At 45.0% G+C, this 26,156-nt stretch overlaps 1 protein-coding gene and 1 non-coding gene across 2 annotated transcripts; both read right to left on the bottom strand.

Moving 5' to 3' along the window:
• Positions 1-828: 828 nt before the first annotated feature.
• LOC137335911 (zinc finger protein 229-like) lies at positions 829-7,072 on the bottom strand (the record flags this gene model as incomplete). Its single annotated transcript, XM_068001428.1, has 2 exons — positions 829-947; positions 5,836-7,072. Coding segments are annotated over 2 exons (1,356 nt in total), but the record flags the coding sequence as incomplete, so codon positions are not given.
• A 10,379-nt stretch (positions 7,073-17,451) lies between these two features.
• On the bottom strand, positions 17,452-17,536 carry trnak-uuu (transfer RNA lysine (anticodon UUU)). The gene is given in 2 exon segments: positions 17,452-17,487; positions 17,500-17,536. It is a non-coding gene; the product is annotated as a tRNA-Lys (tRNA).
• Positions 17,537-26,156: the final 8,620 nt, after the last annotated feature.

Here is a 26,156-nt window from a genome sequence, read left to right as displayed (position 1 = left end):
CACTGCCCGGGTGATTGACGGGAGCTCCGGACCAATAGGAAGAGCGGAGAGGGACTGGAGGACCGAGCGGGCGGTTGGTCCTCCAACCAATGGGAGTGTGTGAGGGGCGGGACTTGCGGCACCGAGTGGGCGGGGCTGAGCCCGGATCTCCCTCATTGGCTGAAACTCTGCCTCATTTTGAAAGCTGATTGGTGTGAAACTCTTGGGGAAAACTGGCCCTTTGTGTTGTGGAGAAAAACCGATGGAACCGAGTGGGTGGAGCAAAGATTTCAACATTGGGAATGAAATGGATTAATTCAGGACAGACAGCAGGGATTATTGGAGGGAATAACACAGTGTGGGGATAAAATGCAATGGAGGTTGTGAAGATGGATTGTTAAAAAGTGTTTGAGAAGATGCCGGACAGGAGGCTTGTTGATCAGATTAAAGCTCACGGTATTAAAGGGAGTGGGTCAGTGTGGATGGGAAGTTGGAGAAAGGGCAGAGTGGTGGTTAATGGATGTTTTTCAGACTGTGGGGATGTAAACAGTGGTGTCCCCCAGGGGCAGTTACAGCGATTATTAACATCATCAGAAACAAATCCCAACTGCCAGAATGAAGTTCTGCTGCTGAAACCCTCATCCGTGCCTTTGTTTACCTCTAGACTCGACTATTCCAATGCTCTCCAGGCCCGGCCTTCCACTTTACACCATCCAGTAAACTTGAACCCACAATCTCCAGATCAATAATCAGTCACATTATTCATTGCGTCACTGGCCCAGGCCGTGAAGAACAAGGAACAGCTCAAACTCCCACAGTGCTGCGGTATGAGCAGGTACTGAGTAAGCCTCAGTCATGAGCACTGGAATCCACGAGTCCGGGTGTGTCAAAGGTGCACGGTGAACAATCACCAAAGTGAAACATTTTTGCCTCTTTCCTTCGATAACTCAGCTGGTCGAGCGACAAGACTGTTGTGGAAAATAAGACAAAGTCATCCTTGCATCATTTGTTCAATTCCGGCTCAAAAGAGTACGCGTGCTTTTGCAATAAGCAGCAATTAGTTCAAGGTCGCTCTCTTAACTTTACAGGCAACTTACAGATTAACATGTTGCCATGAACGCACAGGACGCCTCTTTTGCTTTCTCAAACCTTGAAGCTTTCTGTGTCTGCCCGAGCATCGCTGTTTCACTCGAGCATTTCCCTCTGCTCACCAGCAGGGAGTGCCTTTGAGCAGCAACATTTCAAATCGCCCTCAATTTCATGTAAAAAGGTCTTTGATCAGTCAGTCAGGGCTCACGCTGCTCCCTCAAGCTCGGGCAGCTGTTGCTTTCCGGTGACCTCGTCTTCCTTCCACAGGCTCGGACTCTTCTCAGCATCATTCATGATTACTGTGGCTTCCCGTTCTGCTGTTCCTCACTTGCTGATGCTCGATAACACCGATTTTAGCAAATTTTTAATATATTCAAGGAGCGGCAACCCAAGGCAAGATTTCTCTGCTGGTCGTGGAGCAGCTTGGAGGCGAGTGTGAGGCGGGAACTGTGAAGGGCGATTTACAAACAGCAAACGAGGAATTAGCTCAACTGGTCGAGCGCTCACTTAGCATGTGAGAAGTAGTGGGATCGTTGATTATATTCTCCACTCACCGATTGTCTTGCTGCAATTATACAGAAACATGAGCGTTGTCAGCGAGTCCATAGCCCATGAACTTCCTAAACTTCACTGTGTGTTTGGGTACAGAGAGGTCAAGGGGCAGCACATCTTTTGATGTGCTGCAGTCAGCAAAAGTTCTTGATTTTGCTCTGCAGCAAAGATGGAAAGATGAGGTGAGAGATGGAAAAAAAGCTTCGTAATCCCTGATGCCTTCTCTGAAGATTGAATTCAGGCAGCACCACCAAGTAGGACAGCTTGCAAGGTATTGAAGGCCATAAAATAATGCACAAGTTAAAAAAAATTCAGAGCCAGGTAGGAGTCAAACCTACAGTCTTCTAATCCGTAGTCAGATGTGTTATCCATTGCGTCACTGGCCCGTGTTATACTGAGGAAACAGCAGCAGGAGGCAGTGGGCATGGCGGAGGTACTAAATAAATACTTTGCATCTGTCTTTACCAAGAAGATGCTGCCAGATTGTCAGTAAAGGAAGATGTCGTTGAGATACTGGATTGGCTAAAAATTCATAAAAAGGAGGTACTTGAATGGCTGGCTGTACTTAAAGTAGATACGTAACCTGGTCCGGATGGGATGCATCCTAGGTTTCTGAGGGAAGTAACAGTGGAAATTGCAGAGGTACTGGCCATAATCTTCCAAACATCCTTAGATATGGGGGTGATGCCAGAGGACTGGAGAATTGCAAATGTTACACCCCTGTTCAAGAAAGGGTGAGAGATAAAACCCAGCAGCTACTGACCAGTCAGTTTAACCTCGGTAGTGGTGAAAGTTCCAGCAACGATAATCCGGGATAGAATTAGCAGCCACTTGGACAAGGATTAGGGAAAGCCAGCACGGATTTGTTAAAGGCAAATTGTGTTTAACTAACTTGATACAGTTTTTTGATAAGGTAACAGAGAGGGTCGATGAGGGAAATGCAGTTGATGTGGTGTGTATGGACTTCCAAAAGGCGTTAGATAAAGTGCCACGTAATGGGCTTGTCATTAAGATTGAAGCCCATGGAATAAAGGGGGTAGTAGCAGCATTGCTACAGAATTGGCTAAATAACAGCAGAGTGTAGTGATGAATGGTTGTTTTTCAGAAAGGAGGGAGGTATACTGTGGTGTTCCCCAGGGGTCGGTGCTGGGACCACTGCTTTTCTTGATATACATTAATGACTTGGACTTGGATATACAGGGCACAATTTCCAAATTCTTGCGACCAAAATGCTCCATTTCACTGTCATCTGCATTAAAATTCATTAGCCAATTATACACCCATTTTGCAAGTTTATTAATGTATTTTGTATTTGGTCGCAAACTTCATTAATATTATGTAAACTCCACCCCACCCCGCCAATCTGGTGTCATCTGTTAATTTTGAAATTGTACTTCCGATTCCCGAGTCCAAATCGTTTATGTGAATTGTGAACAGTGGTCCCAGAACCAATCCTTGTGGAACATCACTTTCCACCTTATACAGTGTGAGTAGCTACAATTAACCCCTGCTATCTGTTTTAGAGCAGTAGTCAAGAGAAACTTCTTTACATAGGGAGTTGTCAGTCTGTGGAATTCACTTCCACGGTTAGTGTTTGGGGCACACAGTTCTGTAATGACAAGTGGTCCTCATGTTTTTATCCAAGACAGGCCTCAGCCCAGTCATTTACTCCAAATGTTGGTGCAATAGTTCAAGCTAAGAGGCTTGAAGGGATCCTAAGAGATTCTGTTTATGATCACGAGGAAACAGAAGGGACCATTAGAGATACTCAACACGGCTTCCGGGAAAGAAGATCAGCTATCAGGAGCAGCAGTAGCAGTAAACAACATCGAAATGTACGTAAGTAACAATATAGTTTATCTTCATCTGTTTCCAGTTTAATAACTTTTGCTGAATGTGGTCCAGGCCAAGTGTCATGATATCGGGTCAGGTTCACCATAGGAAATTAGTTTGACACCCCTGAGATAGACAATGTGAACCAGATTACCCTCATCCACTGACCCAGCAACTTCTTCAAAAAACTCAAGCAAGTTTGTAAGACAGCATTTTCTTTCCCAGAAGCCGTGTTGAGTATCTCTAATGGCTCCTTCTCTTTCCCCGTGATCATAAACAGCATCTCTTAGGATCCCTTCAAGCATCTTCCCTCAGATCGAGGTCACACTGATGGGCCTGTCATACCCCGGCTCTGATTTGTCCCCTTTAATGAAAATGGGAACTACGTGAGCTACCTTCCAATCTCAGGGGACTATCGCTGACTCTATTGAGCTGTTGAAGATACAGGCAAGAGGCTCACAGAGCACCCGTCCCATCTCTTTAAACACCCGTGGGTGAATATCATCTGGACCTGGAGCACAATACATTTTGAGAGTTCATATTTTATCCAAAGTGACATCCCATTCTATTTTAATATTTATGATGTTATTGTTGACAGCACATCCCACAGCTGGAATCTGAGCATCATCCACAGGAGTGTAGACTGATGTGAAATAGTCATTTAACAGCTCTGCCATAGCCCGGGAATCTGTCCTGAACTGTCTTTCGGTGGCCCTAAAGCATCTTTAATGGTCTTCTGACTCCTGACGTAGCTGAAAAAACATTTGCTATTATCCTCAGAATTGTGCACCATTTTCTTTTCCAAAGATCTCTTAGATTCTCTAATGGCTGCTTTCGTCTCCCTCGATTGTGGGTGATATTTGTCCCAATTCTCCTGTAAACTGAATTCATCCTGATCCGATCTGGGTTAAATGTAAGACAGTTCAGGGAGTCAGGAATCATTCACCGCTAGACCTACACTGAGAGGTAAAACCCCAGACGGTTCCTTAGCAAGGATTCCTCTGGTACCTCAGCATATATTTGTCAGGATACTGAAACCCAGCTATCTTACATTCCTCTCCTGGAGGCCCCACTCCCTGAGCCTGCAACCTTCAGCAGTGTCAGTGGTGGAGTTCTGCAGTGGGAGTGATCCCAGAGTAACTGTCGGGATCGCTCCCACCCTGTGGATGGTCTGGGTCGTGTATTTTTAGTGATCCTGGTGTCTAACACGCACACAGCAATAAAACCATGAATTCTGGAAACACACTGCAGGTCCTTCTTTATCTGGAGATCGAATGACTGTTGTATAATTGTACCAGCAGTTAACAGGCTCCTGTGAACTCCTCCCACTGCTATTTTGATGCAGACTTTAAATCATTTATTTTTAACGGGTTTATTTTAAATGAGTTAACGCCTGCCTTAAATGGTAGACTCAGGACTGTCACTCAAACAGGTGAAATCTTCATAGAATAATTACCACTGTCATTTTTAGACTGGACGCCGCACGGCGACTTTGCTGTCAGAGAAGAGAGATGAGAAAGACCAAAGTGCCGTTTGCCCCTCTCAGTGTGGCCCTAAAGGACTGTGTCCAGGCTGAAGTTCTGCTCCCCCCAGATTGTCCTTTCTGAGCTCCAGTCAGGTGATGCTAAACACTCAGGTGGGAAAGACTAAAATCTACAACAAGGTGTTTAAAACAAATCTGATTTATTTAATAGATATCCAGAATATTAAACTCCAGCCCAGTTATAGGGGTTATTGACATCAGAAGAAACAAACCCTAACTGTCAGAATGAACATGGTTCAGTCCTGGATGGGATTAACAGCAGAATCCAACCCCTGCAGTCAAATGTGAACTCGCTGGTGTCTCAGCATGTGTGATGACTGAGTGAATCCCTTCCCACACACGGAGCAGGTGAACAGTCTCTCCCCAATGAGCATGTGTTGATGTGTCAGCAGTTCATTTCTGCTTTTAAAGCTCTTCTCACAGTCAGTGCATTAACAGGTCACTCAATAGTGTGAACAAGTTAATGTTTCAGAAGGTGGGATGATCGAGTGAATCTCTTCCCACTCACAGAGCAGGTGAACAGTCTCTCCCCAGTGTGAGTGCGTCGATGTCTCAGCAGTTCGTTTCTGATTTTAAATCTCTTCCCAAAGTCAGAACATTTAAAGGTCTTTCATCAGTGTGAACTCGCTGGTGTCTCAGCAGGGTGGATGACCGAGTGAATCCCTTCCCACACACGGAGCAGGTGAACGGCCTCTCCCCAGTGTGAGTGCGCTGGTGTGTCAGCAGATAAATTTTGCTTTTAAATCTCTTCTCACACTCAGAACATTTAAAAGGTCTCTCATCGGAGTGAACTCGCTGGTGTGACAGAAGGTTGGATGACCGAGTAAATCTCTTCTCACACATGGAACAGGTGAACGGTCTCTCCCCAGTGTGACTGCGTTGGTATCTCACCATTTCGTTTCTGATTTTAAATCTCTTCTCACAGTCAGGACATTTAAAAGGTCTCTCATCAGTGTGAACTTGCTGGTGTGACAGAAGGTGTGATGAATGAGTGAATCTCTTCTTACACACAGAGCAGATGAACGGCCTCTCCCCAGTGTGAACTCGCTGGTGTGTCAGCAGAGTGGATGACCGAGTGAATCCCTTCCCACACACGGAGCAGGTGAACGGCCTCTCCCCAGTGTGAGTGCGTTGGTGCGACAGCAGATTCCTTTTGCTTTTAAACCTCTTCTCACAGTCAGAACATTTAAAAGGTCTCTCATCAGTGTGAACTCGCTGGTGTCTCAGCAGGGTGGATGACCAAGTAAATCCCTTCCCACACACGGAGCAGGTGAACGGCCTCTCCCCAGTGTGAGTTTGTTGGTGTCTCAGTAGTTCGTTTCTGATTTTAAATCTCTTCCCACAGTCAGAACATTTAAAAGGTCTCTCATCAGTGTGAACTTGCTGGTGTTGCACAAGGTATGATGAATGAGTGAATCCCTTCCCACACACGGAGCAGCAGAACGGCCTCTCCCCAGTGTGAACTCGCTGGTGTGCCAGCAGGATGGATGACCGAGTGAATCTCTTCCCACACACGGAGCAGGTGAACGGCCTCTCCCCTGTGTGAGCGCGTTGGTGTGTCAGCAGATGACTTTTGCTTTTAAACCTCTTCTCACAGTCAGAACATTTAAAAGGTCTCTCATCAGAGTGAACTCGCTGGTGTTGCAGAAGGTGTGATGACTGAGTGAATCTATTCTTACTCACGGAGCAGGTGAATGGGCTGTCCCCAGTGTGAACTCGCTGGTGTGATAGAAGCTGAGATGACCGAGTGAATCCCTTCCCACACACGGTGCAGATGAACGGTCTCTCCCCAGTGTGAATGCGTTGGTGTGTCAGCAGATTACTTTTGCTTTTAATCCTCTTCTCACAGTCCGAACATTTAAAAGGTCGCTTATCAGAGTGAAATCGCTGGTGCATCAGGAGGCTGTCTGACTGAGTGAATCCCTTCCCACACACGGAACAGGTGAACGGCCTCTCCCCAGTGTGATTGCGTCGATGAATTTCCAGCAGTGAAGGGTAATTGAATCCCTTCCCACAGTCCCCACATTTCCACGGTTTCTCCGTGGTCCGGGTGACCTTGTGTCTCTCCAGGTTGGACGATCAGTTGAAGCCTCGTCCACACACACAACACGTATACAGTTTCTCCCCGCTGTGAATGGTGTGATGTTTTTTCAGGCTATGTAACTGGTTAAAGCTCTTTCCACAGTCAGTGCACTGGAACACTCTCACTCGGGTGTGTGTGTCTTGGTGCTTTTCCACTCACACTGATGTTTGAAATCTTCTCCCAGAGATAGAACAGACAAACATTTCTCCTTCCACATTCAAAGGCCGATGATATTCAGGTCCTGATGAATCGAGTGACTCTGTCAGATCTTGACGTGGTCTTTGGTTTGAGTTTCCTGTCTGCAAATCCTCCCCTTCTAATAACCTGTGAAAGGAGATTATAAAAGTTATCACTGTAAGTACAGGATAAAAATTCAGATCAGATAACTCGTCGTTCTATGGAACATTCTTTCCTCTCTTATTCCTCAAAGCTGTAAATCCCCGTCCCACTAACTCTCCCTCCTCGCTGTGCTGAAATCCAAACCCATCAAATCATCTTTCAGTGGTACTAAACCATGAGTGAAAGGGTGAGAGAGTGAATGTGAGAGAGTGAGTGTGAGAGTGTGACTGTGAGAGAGTGAATGTGAGAGAGTGAATGTGAGAGAGTGAATGTGAGAGAGTGAATGTGAGAGAGTGAATGTGAGAGAGTGAATGTGAGAGAGTGAATGTGAGTACAGCAGTGGGCTCGATGTGGAGAATGAAGTGGGGCAGGTGGAGCATGTTTCAGTGGGGCAGCAGTGATCATAATCTCATTCGGTTTAGAACAGTTATGGAAAAGGACAAGGGACAGTCAAATGTGAAAATTCTTAACTGGAGGAGGGCTAATTTCATGAGTTAAAAAGGGATCTTGTCCGGGTGAATTGGTATCAAAAATTGGCAACAAAACAGTAATTGAACAATGGGAGGCCTTCGAGGAGGAGTGGGTTTGGTAGAGAGTAGACCGATTCCCACGAGGAGGAAAGGAATAGCATCCAAAGCTGGAGCTCCCTGGATGACGAAAGAAAAAGAGATCACCATTTCTTCTTCATTTTCCGATGCTCCCTGAATGATCACCATTTCTTCTTCATTTACAGACTCCCCCTGACTGATCACCATTTCTCCTTCATTTACAGACTCCCCCTGACTGATCACCATTTCTCCTTCATTTACAAACGCTCGTTGACCGATCACAATTTCCCCCTCATTTGCATATGTTCCCTTATCGATCACGATTTCTCCTTCATTTACAGACGCTCCCTGACCGAATACCATTTCTCCTTCATTTACAGACCCTCCCTGACCGATTACCATTTCTCCTTCATTTACAGACACTCCCTGACCGATCACGATTTCTCCTTCATTTACAGACGCTCCCTGACCGAATACCATTTCTCCTTCATTTACAGACGCTCCGTGACCGATCACCATTTCTCCTTCATTTACAGACGCTCCCTGACCGATCACCATTTCTCCTTCATTTACAGACGCTCCCTGACCGATAACCATTTCTCCTTCATTTACAGATACTCCCTGACCGATCACCATTTCTCCTTCATTTACAGATACTCCCTGACCGATCACCATTTCTCCTTCATTTACAGACGCTCCCTGACCGATCACCATTTCTCCTTCATTTACAGATACTCCCTGACCGATCACCATTTCTCCTTCATTTATAGACGCTCCCTGACCGATCACCATTTCTCCTTCATTTACAGACGCTCCCTGAGAATTCCCAGTTTACACCGCGCATGCGCGGGGCCGCGGCCTTTTGTTGAGAGTTGGTCCGGAGCGAAACGGGAGAAACCGGAAACCGGCGGGTAGTGAGGGGGGATAATGTTCACTGTTTTATATTCGGGTCTGGGGCCACACTCGGGGTTTGTGAAGCCTGAGCCTGGGCCTGAGCCCGGACCCGGGCCCCGGGGTTTATTGATCCTCTTGCTCCGATCCTCTCACCTGCACCGAACGCGCTCCTCCCGCAGCCTCCACTGACCGCGCATGCTCAGGGCACACTGACCGATAATGAGTCACTACTGCGCCTGCGCGCTGGGCTCCACTGATTCAGATAGGGCACAATCTGTACAGCGCTGCATGCTGGGTGATGCATCCGCCATTGATTATCTTACTATCTGGCCGAAAAGCACAGACATTGGAAGCAGAGAGAGCGCGTTTGGACCAAGGATAACAAAATAAACTGAAACCCCAGCCCTTCGTGCCATTTAAACCGACAAAAACACACAGCGTAGATGCCCCGCCTGCCCCACTTTGCTGAACTCCAGAAAATATTTTGTCGGTAACTTTTATTAATTTTGTTTTATTAAATGTTGCAACTGACGGGTTCAATTAATGTTTATTTTCCAACTGCACCGCAGGACGGCCAGTCTCACCATTAACCCCGTCCTGGTGATTAAGGAGAGTTCCGGACCAATAGGAGGAGCGGAAATTTATTGGAATTTCCTGCAACTCGTGGGGTGCCGCAGGGATCAATGCTGGCGGCCTCAAATATTTCCAAAATATATCAACAACTTTGATGAAGGAACAGAGTGTCTTGTGGCCAAATTAGCTGATGATACAAAGATAGGTGGAAAAGCAACTTGCGATGAGGACACAAAGTGTCAGCAAAGGGATGTTGACTGGTTAAGCGAATGGGCAAAATTTGGCAGATGGAATCTTATGTGCGAAATATGAAGTCATTCACATTGGGAGGAAAAATAACAAAGCAAAATATTATTTGAATGGAGAAATACCACAAAATGCTGTGGAACAGAGGGATCTGGGTGTCCTCGTACATGAAACACAGAAGTCAACAGAAGTCGGGGCTTTAACTTTCCCAACATTGACTGGGACAGCCATAGCATTAGGGGCTTGGATGGAGAGAAATTTGTTGAGTGTATTCAGGAGGAATTTCTCATTCAGTATGTGGATGGCCCGACTAGAGAGGGGGCAAAACTTGACCTACTCTTGGGAAATAAGGACGGGCAGGTGACAGAAGTGTCAATGAGGGATCACTTTGGGACCAGTGATCATAATTCCATTAGTTTTAAGATAGCTATGGAGAATGATAGGTCTGGCCCAAAAGTTAAAATTCTAAATTGGGGAAAGGCCAATTTTGATGGTATTAGAAAGGAACTTTCAGAAGTTGATTGGGAGAGTCTGTTGGCAGGCAAAGGGACGTCTGGTAAGTGGGAGGCCTTCAAAAGTGTGTTAACCAGGGTTCAGGGTAAGCACATTCCTTATAAAGTGAAGGGCAAGGCTGGTAGAAGTAGGGAACCTTGGATGACTCGGGAGATTGAGGCCCAAATCAAAAAGAAGAAGGAGGCATATGACATGCATAGGCAGCTGGGATCAAGTGGATCCCTTGAAGAGTATAGAGATTGCCGGAGTAGAGTTAAGAGAGAAATCAGGAGGGCAAAAAGGGGACATGAGATTGCTTTGGCAGATAAGGCAAAGGAGAATCCAAAGAGCTTCTACAAATACATAAATGGCAAAAGAGTAACTAGGGAGAGAGTAGGGCCTCTTAAGGATCAACAAGGTCATCTATGTGCGGAACCACAAGAGATGGGTGAGATCCTGAATGAATATTTCACATCGGTATTTACGGTTGAGAAAGGCATGGATGTTAGGGAACTTGAGGAAATAAATAGTGATGTCTTGAGGAGTGTACATATTACAGAGAGGGAGGTGCTGGAAGTGTTAACGCGCATCAAGGCAGATAAATCTCCTGGACCTGATGAAATGTATCCCAGGACGTTATGGGAGGTTAGGGAGGAAATTGCAGGTCTCCTAGCAGAGATATTTGAATCATCGACAGCTACAGGTCAGGTACCTGAAGATTGGAGGGTAGCAAATGTTGTGCCTTTGTTTAAGAAGGGCGGCAGGGAAATGCCTGGGAACTACAGACCGGTGAGCCTGACATCTGTAGTGGGTAAGTTGTTAGAGGGTATTCTGAGAGACAGGATCTACAGGCATTTGGAGAGGCAGGGACTGATTAGGAACAGTCAGAATGGTTTTGTGAGTGGAAAATCATGTCTCACGAATTTGATTGAGTTGTTTGAAGGGGTAACCAAGAAGATAGAAGAGGGCTGTGCAGTAGACGTGGTCTGCATGGACTTTAGCAAAGCCTTTGACAAGGTACTGCATGGTAGGTTGTTACATAAGGTTAAATCTCACGGGATCCAAGGTGAGGTAGCCAATTGGATACAAAATTGGATTGACGACAGAAGACAGATGGTGGTTGGAGAGGGGTGTTTTTCAAACTGAATGCCTGTGACCAGCGGTGTGCCTCAGGGATCGGTGCTGGGTCCGCTGTTATTTGTTATTTATATTAATGATTTGGATGAGAATTTAGGAGGCATGGTTAGTAAGTTTGCAGATGACACCAAGATTGGTGGCATTGTGGACAGTGAAGAAGGTTATCTAGGATTGCAACGGGATCTTGATAAATTGGGCCAGTGGGCCGATGAATGGCAGATGGAGTTTAATTTAGATAAATGTGAGGTGATGCATTTTGGTAGATCAAATCGGGCCAGGACCTACTCCGTTAATGGTAGGGCGTTGGGGAGAGTTATAGAACAAATAGATCTAGGAGTACAGGTTCATAGCTCCTTGAAAGTGGAGTCACAGGTGGATAGGGTGGTGAAGAAGGCATTCGGCATGCTTGGTTTCATTGGTCAGAACATTGAATACAGGAGTTGGGATGTCTTGTTGAAGTTGTACAAGACATTAGTAAGGCCACACTTGGAATACTGTGTACAGTTCTGGTCACCCTATTATAGAAAGGATATTATTAAACTAGAAAGAGTGCAGAAAAGATTTACTCGGATGCAACCGGGACTTGATGGTTTGACTTATAGGGAGAGGTTGGATCGACTGAGACATTTTTCCCTGGAGAGTAGGAGGTTTCGGGGTGATCTTATAGAAGTCTCTAAAATAATGAGGGGCATAGATAAGGTAGATAGTCAAAATCTTTTCCCAAAGGTAGGGGAGTCTATAACGAGGGGGCATAGATTTAAGGTGAGATGGGAAAGATACAAAAGGGTCCAGAGGGGCAATTTTTTCACTCAAAGGGTGGTGAGTGTCTGGAACGAGCTGCCAGAGGCAGTCGTAGAGGCGGGTACAATTTTGTCTTTTAAAAAGCATTTGGACAGTTACATGTGTAAGATGGGTATCGAGGGATATGGGCCATGTGCAGGCAATTGAGACTAGCTTAGTGGTATAAACTGGGCGACATTGACATGTTGGGCCGAAGGGCCTGTTTCCATGTTGTAAACTTCTATGATTCTATGATTCTATAACATACAGGTGCAGCAGGTAATCCGGAAGGCAAACAGAATATTGGACTTTATTTCTAAGGGGATGGAGTATAATAGCATGGAAGTCATGCTGCAACTGTACAGGGTGCTGGTGAGACCACATCTGGAGTACAGTTCTGGTGACCTTATTAATGGAAGGACATACTTGCATTGGAGGCGGTACAGAGAAGGTTCACTCGGTTGATAACGGTTATGGAAGGATTGTCTTATGAGGAAAGATTGAACAGGTTGGGTCGATACGCATTGGAGTTTAGAAGAATGAGAGGAGATCTTATTGAATCATGCAAGGATCTGATGGGACTCGACAGGGTAGATGCTGAGATGATGTTACCCCTCATGGGGGCTTTAAAACTAGGGGCATAGTCTCAGAATAAGGGGTCGCCCGTTTAAGATGGAAATGAGGTGGAATTTCTTCTCCCAGAGGGTCGTGAATCTTTGGAATTCGTTATCACAAAAAGCTGTGGAGGCTGAGTCATTGAATACATTCAAGGCTGAGTTACACAAATTTTTGATCAGCAAGGGAGTTAAAGGATATGGGGAAAGGGCAGAAAAGTGGAGTTGAGGTAAAAATCAGATCAGCCATAATCTCATTAAATGGCAGAGCAGGCTCGAGGGGCCGAATGGCCCACTTCTGCTCCTATCTCTATGGTCTTATGGTCTTATGGTAAATTGACTGGAGGGATGAGCGGACAGTTGGTCCTCCGAACATTCGGAGTGTGTGAGGGGCGGGAGTTGCGGCACCGAATGGGCGTGTCTAAGCCCAGATGTCCCCATTGTCTGAGGCATCATTTTTAAAAATGAATTTATCTTAAGCTCCAGGAGAAAACTCGACCTTTCTGTTGTGGCTTGAAAAAGATGAAACCAGATGAGGTGGAACAAACATTTCAACATTTGTTGGAAAAACACATTAATTAAGAACAACTAACATGGATTATTTGAGATATCTCAAGTCTACTGATAAAGCGAATGTAGCGGAGGTTGTGTAGATGGATTGTGAAAAGGGATTTGATAAGATGACGGACAGGAGGCTTGTTGATAAAATTAATACTCACGGTATTAAAATGAATTGGGCAGTGTGCATAGGAAGTTGTGTAAAGAGCACAAAACAGAGAGTTGTTGTTAATGGATGTTCTTCAGACAGGACAGATGTAAACAATGGTGTCCCCCAGGGTTAGTGTTGAGACCATTGCTCTTCTCAATACAGAGAATGATCTGAGCTTGGGTATGTGGGACACAAGGTGAAAATCTCTAGATGACGCCAAAATTGGCAGCGTGGGGAACTGTGAAGAGGAGTCAGTGACTTCATTGTGACGTCCACAGGTTCGGAAACAGGCAGGTGAAGTTTAATGGAGAGAAATGTGACGTGATACGTTTTGAGAGGAAGAAAAATGAGATGAAATGTAAACTAAATGGTCAAAGTTTAAAAGTAGAGGAGCGGGGAGACTTAGGGGTGGAAGATTCTAACTAATGCATTGTCTTATTAATTAACAAGTCTGAGAGTCCGCAACTTTAATACCTCATCAAGAAATATATGAGCAAATTCTCTTTCCTCTACCGTACCAGAGTAAACATGCATTGCCCCCGTGTACACGAGATGATCCCTCTGGATAGAACCTCAGGCACCCTGAGCTTGATCTCCAGTGTCTCCAGTCCCGACTGCCCCTTACATCAGTATCCCGTCACTGGAGCTGGAACTCCCCTAGTCTGTGGTTTACAAGAACGCATTGCATGGTTTCCAGCAGTTATTTTTCTTCAGTAGCTTTCCCATGACCCCGAACTACCCTGCTTACTGTTAATTAGAATCATACAATCAAAGAAATTTACGGCACAGAAAGAGGCCATCGTGTCTGTGCCGGCCGAAAAAGAGCTATCCAGCTTCACCCCACTTTCCAGCTCTTGGTCTGTGGCCTTATAGTTTACAGCACTTCAAGTACATACCCACGTACTCTTTAAATGCGATGAGAGTATCCGCCTCTACCACCCTTTCAGGAAGTGAGTTGCAGACCCCTCAACCCTTGGCGAAAGAATTTCTCCTCAGCTCCCCACGAATCCTACCAATCACTTTAAATCTATGCCCCTGGTTACTAGCCTCACTGTGAAGGGATATGGGTCTTTCCAATCCATACTAGGCCCCTCATAATTTTGTACACCTCAATTAAATCTGCATTCAGCCTCTTCTGTTCCAAAGAAAACATCCCCAGCTTATCCAATCTTTCCTCTTAGCTAAAATTCTACAGTCCAGGCAACATCCTTGTAAATCTTTCTTGCCTTCTAAAAATGTCTGCTATTTGAAAGTCGTGACATTGATCAAAGTCCGCGTTCCGTTTTCTTGCCATTTCTGTCAAGATTTGGAAAAGATCTGTAACCTGACACTTTAAATGTTGCCGACCTTTAACTGCAGCTCACAGTGTCTGAACAGTCACTGTTATCATTGGCGTTTTATGTATCTTTTTGTGCTCAATCTCCTCAACAACACAAGCTGATCACAGCAATGTTTTCTTCAAATGGAATCCCAGTGTAAAAAAATGCACAATTTCAAAACGAAGCAACATATGCAAGATTGGTGGGAGATGCGACTGGAGATAATGGGACTGGGGCAATGAGAACATCTCTTGAGCATTAAGATATTCAGTATCCGAAGAAGCAGGGAGATGAGGTCGTTGTGTCTATTTATCCAGGTATCTGCAAAATCCATCGTCTCTCAATACCCAGCATCATTCTTCCCCTCTCCTGCTTTCCAGTTAAGGTTTTTTTCTCGTTAAGTGTCTGTATTTACTTTGAACATCTATTTCACCGGCATCTGGAGGAGCAGAGGAAGCTCGAGATAAATTAGTGACAGAAACAGAAAGAGATGACACGTGATGGCAGAATCTTGTGTGTGTCAATTGCTTCAAGTGAGACATGACAGCCCTGCGTTAACTTGCACCTTTCCAAGGAGCTGCACTGATTCGGTGCGTGCGTTTTGGAAATGGAAACAGTTACACCAGCAGCTTGTGGTAATATTTCCCCTCTCTGTCCATTTCATGTACCTGCCTACCCGCACTTGGTGCTGTCGTTGTCTGAACAAGTCTTTCATGTTCGAACAGTAAATTCCATTTTGTGCGAGCAACTTGTCTCGGATGAAAGTGACGTGAGTTTCAAAGGGACAAGTCGGAAAGGCAGCGTTGGTCTGTTTGCTTGAATGAAAATTGCAGCAGATTCGCTGGTGGTCCAGTGCTGAGGATTCGGCGCTCTCGCCGCCGCGGCACCATATTTGATCCTCGATCAGGAAACTTGACTTTCCTGGTGTTGTTCAAAATAGCACCAACCAAATTCCCCCGACTGAGCACAAAGCTCGCTCCTGATCAACATGAGCAATTTCACCGCTCCTGCCTGAACAGCCAGCAGCCCATCATTCTTCAATTTTACAACCCATAAGAGCGATACACAATGCACTTTCTTGCCTTCTGTAAAATGCCTCCTGTTCGAAAGTGGTGCCGCTCCTCAAAGTCTGCGTGTAGTTTTCTTGCCACTTCTGTCATGATTTGGAAAAGATCTGCGGCCGGACACTTTAAATGTTGGCGACCTTTAACTGTAGCTCACAGTGTTCGAACAGTCACTGTTATCATTAGCCTTTTTATGTATCTTACAGATTCTAGAAAGGTCCCTATGGATTGGAAGGTAACAAACGTCACCCCACTATTCAAGAAAGGAGGGAGAGAGAAAACAGGGAACTACAAGCGATTAGCCTGACAATAGTCGGAGGAAAAATGCTAGAATCTATAACTCGGGACGTGGTAACAGGGCACGTAGAAGATCATAATATGGTTAGGCACATGGAACACGGTTTTATGAAAGGGAAATCGTGTTTGACAACTCTATTCGAGGTTTTGAGGGTGTAGATTGCAGGGTAGATAAGGGAGAGCCAGTGGATATAGAATATTTGGATTTTCAAAAGGCAATCGATAAGGTGCCACACAAAAGTTTGTGAAACAAGATTAGGGCTCATGGGATTGTGGGAATATATTAAAATGGACTGGGGATTTGTTGACGTACAGAAAACAGTAAGTCGGAATAAAGAGGTCATTTTCGGGTTGGCAGTTTGTAACTAGTGGGGTGCCGTGAATATCAGTGCTTGGGCCTCAGATATTTACAATCTATATTAATGACTTAGATGAGGGGACCGAGTATAATGTATCCAAGTTTGCTGACGATACAAAACTAGGTGGGAAGGTAAGCCGTGAGGAGGACGCAAAGAGGATGCAAAGTGATACAGACAGGTTAAGTGAGTGGGCTAGAAGTTGGCAAATAAAGTATAAAGTGGGGAAATGTGAGGTTATTCACTTTCGAAGGAAGAATAGAAAAGCAGAATATCTTTTAAAAGATGATAGACTACGAGTTGTTGGTATTCAGAGGGATTTGTGTGTCCTTGTACATGGATCACAGAAAGTTAACATGCAGGTGCAGCAAGCAATTAGGAAAGCAAATGGTATGTTGGCCTTTATTGCGAGGTGTTTGGATTCCAAAGATAAGGAAGTTTTGCTGCAATTATGTAGGGTTTGGTGAGACCGCATCTGGAGTACTGTGTACAGTTTTGATCTGTGGAACAATACACTTGCCTTAGAGTGGGTGCAACAAAGGTTCACTCGATTGATTCCTGGGATGAGAGGGTTGTCCTGTGAGGGGAGATTGAGTAGAATGGGCCTGCATTCTTAGAGGGCTTGACAGGGTAGTTGCTGGGACGCTGTGTCCTCTGGCTGGAGAGTCTAGAACTAATGGTTATAATCTCAACATAAGGGGCCGGCCATTTAGTACAGAGATTTCTTCACTGAGAGGGTTGTAAACCATTGGAATTGTCTACCCCAGAGGGCTGTGGATGCTGAGCCATTAAATAGATTCAAAACTGATTTAGGTAGATTTTTGGACACGAAGGAACTCAAGGGATATGAGGATAGGTCGGGAAAGTGGAGTTGAGGTCGAAGATTAGCGATGACGTTATCAAATGGCGAAGCAGGCTCGAGGGACTGTTTGGCCAACTCTTGCTCCTTTCGCTGATGTTGGTCCGCTGGAAAAGCAGAACTTGCCAGCTGTTTTAAAATTATTTGCCTGAATAGGGACTTGAACCCTGGACCCTCAGATCACTGCCTGTTTTAAAAGTCTGATGCTCTACCGACTGAGCTATCCAGGCTCGTTGCTGGATGTGTTTCTATCACATAGATACATGGTGGGACTCTGAATTATCCCTGTCGATGCCGAATTAGGGGGAGTATCCCTTTTAAACAATTTTCAGCAACGTGTTGAGGAGAATCCTTGTTTCTGTTGAACATGATGCAAGAAACATGGACAGTGAACTCGTGAGTTTACAATTCTTCTTGTTTGTACAAAATGTCTTGTCATTCGTTAGCAGCAATTAAAAAAAAACACCTTACCCAATGGCTCAAAAGCTAAACTTGTTCCACACGGGAGCTGGAAAATGCCTCTCGACATTTCAGCCGATCAGCAATTGAAAGCTGAATAATTTCACCCGTTACACCGTGACACCAGGCAGCAGGTTTGCCTCCCGAATTTTCCGTACACGACACTTCAAACCGATGAAAACCTGCCGAACGCAAAGAAGAATTGTGTTTTTCGTTCTTTAGATTTAAAGATGTTGTGCCGGCCGCTTTACCATTTCAGCTGTCGCCAATCGCCCCCTGTCCCTGCAATTGCAAGACGGGAGGCCAGAGGTGCCTCAGTTCCCACATGGGGACATGAAGAAGTCGATCCGTTATGGAACCGGTTGTACCTTAATCTCCAGTCAAAATGTTTAGAAGGTTCAAGTACTTTCGATGGCTCGGGAACGCACAACCTCGGCATTTCTCGAGCGTATAATTATTGTAGAAATAACGCGCGCTGACCGATTGCACCACTGGAGCCGCGCACGGTCTGTGTCACCAGCGCTCCCATCAAACAGCTTCATCCTCGGTCTCTCAATTATCGCTTCGTGATCTTTCCCACACAGAAGCCTCCAACCAAGAGGCGATTCGTTAAACATCCGCAGTGAACTTTAAAAGCCGTGGCAACTGAAACAAAACCCCACACGATAAGAACTTTTAGTTATATTATTATTATTAACTTAAAGACAATTATTTACATGCTACTTTGTGGATTTGGGGAAAGTGGGAGCTGAAACTAAGAAACTCTCTCTGGGCTCTCGTTGATTGAAGAGATGGGCGTTATTTCATTGAAAAACCGAGACTCGGAACTTTCTGATGGAGAAGTGGACAGCTCAAGTGCTCTGCTTATCTGTAATATTTAGAAAGTAATGTAAAATACAGGACAAACCAGTTTGATCCAGGTTATTACTAAAAGTCCCGGGTTCAAAGGCGGATTTGTGAAGAGGGAACGGATTGAACCGCCAGACCGAAATCATTCCCCATGAATCTGAAGCGTCTTTCAGAAAACGGCAGTGCGAACTGTTATGTTCGTGTCATGACTTGAAAGACCCTCCAATTACCGACAGTATCTTTGAACGAGTTGTGCAACAAAACCGCGATAGAAGCCGCTTTGCATTCGTCAAACGTGTGGGTGACGATATTGGGGGTGATAAGAGTCGATTTCAATTAGTTGAAATCTCACCATGTGACCCGAAGATTGACGGCAGAATCGAGTTTTTCCTCTAAATCCTGAATTGAACGGAAAGGCGCAACAAGCAGGTCGGAGAAATGAAGAGCAGAAAATGTGGATGAAACTTGCACGAGTGAAAATCCCTGTATGTTGGAAGACTCAGTCCCCAGTGGTGGAGAGGATTGGGATTTCAAGCTCTTTCACAGCTCACACACACACCATTAGCTCATTTAATCACCTTCAACAACTCGATTACATCATCACTTAATCTTCTATACACAAGGAAATACAAACTTTGTCCACGCAACCTGTTCGCATAATTTAAATATTTTAGCCCAGGTATCATTCTGGTCAATTCTGGTGAATCTGCACTGCACCCCCGCCAAAGCCAATATATCCTCCCTCAGGCGTGGTGTCCAGAACTGAATGCAGTACTCTAAATGTGGTCTCAGCAGAGTTTATTTAACTGTAACATTTTTTTTATTCGTTCATGGGATGTGGGCGTCGCTGGCAAGGCCAGCATTTATTGCCCATCCCTAATCGCCCTCGAGAAGGTGGTGGTGAGCCGCCTTCTTGAATCGCTGCAGTCGGTGTGGTGAAGGTTATCCCACAGTGCTGTTAGGAAGGGAGTTCCAGGATTTTGACCTGGAGACGACGAAGGGACGGCGATATATTTCCAAGTCGCGATGATGTGTGACTTGGAGGGGGACGTGCAGGTGGTGTTGTTCCCATGTACCTGCTGCCCTTGTCCTGCTAGGTGGTAGAGGTCGCGGGTTTGGGAGGTGCTGTCGAAGAAGCCTTGGCGAGTTGCTGCAGTGCATCCTGTGGATGGTACACACTGCAGCCACAGTGCGCCGGTGGTGAAGGGGGTGAATGTTTAGGGTGGTGGATAGGGTGCCACTCAAGCGGCCTGCTTTGTCCTGGATGGTGTCGAGCTTCTTGAGTGTTGTTGGAGCTGCACTCATCCAGGCAAGTGGAGAGTATTCCATCAAACAACTGACTTGTGCCTTGTAGATGGCTTTGCTGAGTGAGGAGATCATTCACTCGCCGCAGAATACCCAGCCTCTGACCTGCTCTTGTAGCCACAGTATTTATGTGGATGGTCCAGTTAAGTTTCTGGTCAATGGTGATCCCCAGAATGTTGATTGTGTTGGATTCGGCGATGGTAATGCCGTTGAATGTCAAGGGGAGGTCGTTAGACTCTCTCTTGTTGGATATGGTCATTGCCTGGCACTTGTCTGGCGCGAATGTTACTTGCCATTATCAGCCCAAGCCTGCATATTGTTCAAGTCTTGCTGCATGCAGGCACTGACTGCTTCATTATCTGAGGGGTTGCGAATGGAACTGAACACTGTGCAAACATCAGCGAACATCCCCATTTCTGACCTTATGATTGAGGGAAGGTCATTGATGAAGCAGCTGAAGATGGTTGAGCCCAGGACACTGCCCTGAGGAACTCCTGCAGCAATATCCTTTGGCTGAGATTATTGGCCTCCAACAACCGCCACCATCTTCCTTTGTGCTAAGTATGACTCCAGCCACTGGAGAGTTTTCCCCCTAATTCCCATTTATTTCAATTTTACTTGGGCTCCTTGATGCCACACTCGGTCAAATGCTAGCTTGATGTCAAAGACAGTCACTCTCACCTCACCTCTGGAATTCAGCTCTTTTGTCCATGTTTGGACCAAGGCTGTAATGTGCTCTGGAGCCGAGTGGTCCTGGCGGAACCCAAACTGAGCATCGGTGAGCAGGTTATTGGTGAGTAAGTGCCGCTTGATAGCGCTGTCGATGACATCTTCCATCACTTTGCTGATGATTGAGAGTAGACTGATGGGGTGGTAATTGGCCGGATTGGATTTGTCCTGCTTTTTGTGGACAGGACATACCTGGGCAATTTTCCAATTTGTCGGGTGGATGCCAGTGTTGTAGCTGTACTGGAACAGCTTGGCTAGAGGCGCAGCTAGTTCTGGAGCACAAGTCCTCAGCACTACAGCCGGGATGTTGTCGGGGCCCACAGCCTTTGCTGTATCCAGTGCACTCAGCCGTTTCTTGATATCACGTGGAGTGAATCGAATTGGCTGAAAACTGGCTTCTATGATGGTGGGGATATCCGGAGGAGGACGAGATGGATCATCCACTCGGCACTTCTGGCTGAAGATGGTTGCAAACGCTTCAGCCTTGTCTTTTGCACTCCCGTGCTGAACTCCACCATCAGTGAGGATGGGATTGTTTACAGAGCCTCCTCCTCCCGTTAGTTGTTTAATTGTCCACCACCATTCACGACTGGATGTGGCAGGACTGCAGAGCTTGGATCTGTTCCATTGTTTGTGGAATCGTTTAGCTCTGTCTATATCATGTTGCTTCTGCTGTTCAGCATGCATATAACTTCCATCCTTTGTATTCCAGCTCCCTTGAGATAAAGGCCCACATTCTATTAGCCTTTTTAATTACTTTTGTACCTGTCCACCGATATTTAGTGATTGCTGTACTTGGACCCCTAAATATCTCTGCTTCCCCACAGTTGCTTGCTTCTCTCCATTTAGAAAATGCTCTTAATGATCTTGCTTCGGTCCAAAGTGAATGACCTCACACTTTCCCATATTGAAAGTTTGAACGCGCTGGGGGTCTTATCTGTAGAAACGAGAAGGCTGAGGGTGACCTGATATAGTACTTTAAGATTATGCAAGATTTTGATAGGTCAGATGTAGATGAGGTGTTTGTACTTTGGGGGTAGGGACTCCAAAACCTGGGGCCAATAATATAAGATAGTGTTTAATAAATGCAATATAACATTGAAGAGAACCATATTTACGCAGAGAGTCATTACAATTTGGATGAGCACTTGAAATGCCATAGCATACAAGGCTACGGACCAAATGCTGGAATATGGGATTAGAGTAGACAGGGCTGATGGCCGGCGCGGACACGATGGGCCGAAGGGCCTCTATCCGTGCTGTATAACTCTATGACTCTATGAGAATGTGCAACTCGCTACCACGAATAGCATGGATGCATTTATGGGGAAATTAAATAAATACATGGAGGAGAAGGGAATACTCGGGTTTGCTCATTGGGTCAGATGAAGAGGGGTTGGAGGAGGTTCGTCTGCAGCATAAACACCAGCATAGTCTAGTTGGGCCGAATTGCCTGTTTCTGTGATGTACATTCTATGTAATTCTATGTAAGCTCCATCTGCCACAGTTTTACCAACTCACTTCATCTATCATTTTCCTTTTGCAACTTTATGCTGCCATCTGCATTACTCACTGTGGCACCAAACTTGGTGTCGTCGACAAACTTGGATATACGGCTCTCTATTTCTTCATTTGCCTCATTTATACAGAGAGTAAAAAGCTGATGCCCCGGTACAGATCCCTGGGGAACTCCACAAATCACATCCTGTCAATTTGAGCGCAGATCCATTATCCCTACTCTCTGTCTCCTACTTCCTAACCAACTCGCCACCCATGTCAATAGGTTGCTTTAAATTCCATGCGCTCTCATTGTTTTTAACACTCTCTTATGTGGTACCTTATCGAATGCCTCTTGAAGTCAATGTACATATAACACCCATAGACACTGCATTATCTACCACGTTATTTACATCTTCAAAATGTTCAGCTTGTTTCGTTAGACTTGACTTATCCTTTACAAATCCATGCTGGCTCACTCTGATCAATTCATATTTATCCAAGTGCTCAGTCATTCTTTCCCTAATAACAGATACGGGTAACTTCCCCACAACAGGCATCAGACTAATAGGTTTATAATTTCCTACTTTATTTCTCCTCCCATTCCTAAATAGTGGAATGACATTGGCATTTTTTCAATCCATGGAACAATTCCTGAATCATGAGAGTATGAAAGATCATGACCAAAGCTTGTAAAATTTCCTCACTTACTCCTTTTAATCCCCTGGGGTGGTAACCATCAGATCCTGGAGATTTGACTATCTTTAGTCTCATTATTTTCTTCATTACCATTATTTTACTTACACTGAATCGCCTTGATTTATTTTCAGTTTTCCTCGTGTCTATGATATATTATCCTCATCCTTTTCTGCGAGTATTTCGCTGGTCTGCCATTTCCTGATTTTCAATTACAATATCACCGCCATTTGTCTTTAAGGGGCCCACATTACTCTTAGTCACCCTTTTTTCTCTTCATACACGTGTAAAAACCTTGAGACTTGTCCTTAATTTCCCTCACAAGTTTTTCTCGTTTTCCCTTTTTTCACCTCTTATGATTTTTTTAGTTTCAGCATCACAATAAACAACACTTCGCTGTGAAATTTGCTTAATTAGTTCTTCAGTGTCAGAGCGAGAATTGTCTGATCCTTTAGTTTATTTAATGTAACAAATAAACACAAGCACAAATATTCATCCGTGCATCAACGCACTGATGGACACACAAAGATAAACACAGCCTGAAACGCAGTCAGTATCTGGATTCACAAGTAAACGGGCAAGCGAAATAGACAAAGATAAAACAGCCTGAACCCCCAACAGAATGTGACGTATAGGTGAAAAGGATCTCAACTCCCTGCTTCTTTTCTGTACTGATAAATATGGACAAAAATCTCATCTCCGTGCTTTTTTCAGATAATGAATGTCTTAATGCTGAAGAGATCACTGATCCAAGCCAATTATCCCCAGTCGCACTCTCCTTCCAATCTTGCACGTGTTTGAAATTGTGCATTTTTTCACACTGGGATTCAATTTGAAGGAAACTATGCTGTGATCAGCAAGTGTTGTTAAGGATATGGAGGCCAATGATTACAGTGACTGTTCGGACACTGTGAGCTACAGTTAAAGGTCAGCAACATTTAAAGTGTTAGGGAGCAGAACTTTTCCAAATCTTGACACAAATGGCAAGAAAACTTAACGCAGACTTTGATCAATGTCACAACTTTCAAATAGCAGACATTTTATACGAAGCAAGAAATATTTACAAGGATGTTGCCTGGACTGTCGAATTTTAGCTAAGAGGAAAGATTGAATAGGCTGGAATTGTTTTCTTTGGAACTGAGGAGGCGAAAGGCAGATTTAATTAACGTGTACAAAATTATGAGGGGCCTGATCAGAGAGGTTAATAAACAGTGGTATAGATTTAAAGTGATTGGTAGAAGGATTAGTGGGGAGCTGAGGAGAAATTCTTTCACCCAAGGGTTGTGGTGTCTGGAACACACTGCGTGAAAGGGTGGTGGAGGCGGACACCTTCATCGCATTTAAAGAGTACGTGGGTATATATTCAAATTGCCATAACATACAAGGTTACAGACCAAGAGCTGGAAAGTGGGATTAAGCTGGATAGCTCTTTTTCGGCAGGAACAGACACGACGGGCCGAATGGCCTCTTTCTGTGCCGTAATTTTTTTTTTTTATTCGTTCACGGGATGTGGGCGTCGCTGATTCTAATTAACAGTAAACATGGTAGTTTAGGGGTCATGAGAACGTTACTAAGAAAAGTAACTGCTGGGAACCAAGCAATGTGTCCTTGTAAACCACAGATTAGGGAAGTTCCAGCTCCAGTGCCAGAGATGGATCACTACAGGGTATAACAGTGAAAGGATACTGATGTAAGGGGCAGTCGGGAGTGGAGACACCGGAAATCAAGCTCAGGATGCCTGAGGTTCTATCCAGCGGGATCATCTCGTGTACACGGGGGACTTGCATCTTTACTCTGGTGCGGTAGAGGAAAGAGAATTTGCTCATATATTTCTTAATAAGGAATTAAAGTTGCTGACTCTCAGAATTGTCAATTAATAAGACAATGCATCAGTTAGAATCTTTCACCCCGAAGTCTCTCTGCTCCTCAACTTTAAACTTTGACCATTTAGTGTACATTTCATCTCATTTTTCTTCCTCTCAAAATGTATGACGTCACATTTCTCTCCATTAAACTTCACCTGCCTGTTTCCGAACCTGTGAACGTCACAATGAAGTCACTGACTCCTCTTCACAGTTCCCCACGCTGCCAATTTTGGCGTCTTAGAGAGATTTTCACCTTGTGTCCCACATACCCAAGCTCAGATCATTCTCTGTATTGAGAAGAGCAATGGTCCCAACACTGACCCTGGGGGACACCACTGTTTACCTCTGTCGTGTCTGAAGAACATCCATTAAACACTACTATCTGTTTTCTGGCCTTTACAGAACTTCCTATCCACACTGCCCCATTCATTTTAATACCGTGAGTGTTAATTTTATCAACAAGCCTCCTGTCCGGCATCTTATCAAATGTCTTTTCACAATCCATCTACACAACCTCCGCTACATTCCCTTTAACGGTAGACTCGAGATATCTCAAATTATCCATGTTGGCTATTCTTAATTAATGTGTTTATCCAACAAATGTTGAAATGTTTGCTCCACCTCATCTGGTTTCATCTGTTTCAAGCCACAACAGAAAGGTCGAGTTTGCTCCTGGAGCTTAAGATAAATTATTTTTTTGAAATGATGCTTCAGACAATGGGGTCATCTGGGCTCAGACCCGCCCATTCGGTGCCGCAACTCACGCCCCTCACACACTCCGATTAGTTGGAGGACCAACTGTTCTCTCATCCCTCCAGTCAATTTACCACAAGCCCATAAGATCATAAGAGATAGGAGCAGGAGTAGGCCATTCGGCCCCTCGAGCCTGATGTTTAATTCAACTCCACTTACCCGCCCTTTCCCCATATCCTTTGACTCCCTTGCGAATCAAAAATTTGTCGAACTCAGCCTTGAATGTATTCAATGACTCAGCCTCCACAGCTTTTTGGGGTATAGAATTCCAAAGATTCACAACCCTCTGGGAGAAGAAATTCCTCCTTATTTCCGTCTTAAACGGGCGACCACTTATTCTGAGACTATGCCTCCTAGTTTTAGATTCCCCCATGAGGGGTAACAACCTCTCAGTATCTACCCTGTCGAGTCCCCTCAGAATCTTGTATGTTTCAATAAGATCTCCTCTCATTCTTCTCAACTCCAATGATTATAGACCCAACCTCTTCAATCTTTCCTCATAAGACAGCCCTTCCATACCCAGAATCAACCGAGTGAACCTTCTCTGAACTGCCTCCAATGCACGTCTGCCCTTCCTTAAATAAGGTCACCAGAACTGTACGCAGTACACCAGATGTGGTCTCACCAGCACCCTGTACAGTTGTAGCATGACTTCCCTGCTTTTATACTCCATCCTCCTCAAAATAAAGGCCAATAT

This window comes from Heptranchias perlo, chromosome 20 (assembly GCF_035084215.1).
Source record: "Heptranchias perlo isolate sHepPer1 chromosome 20, sHepPer1.hap1, whole genome shotgun sequence".
Taxonomy (NCBI): Eukaryota; Metazoa; Chordata; class Chondrichthyes; order Hexanchiformes; family Hexanchidae; genus Heptranchias; species Heptranchias perlo.
The sequence above is the reverse complement of the archived record's forward strand: the minus strand, read 5'-3'. Positions and strand labels throughout refer to the sequence as shown.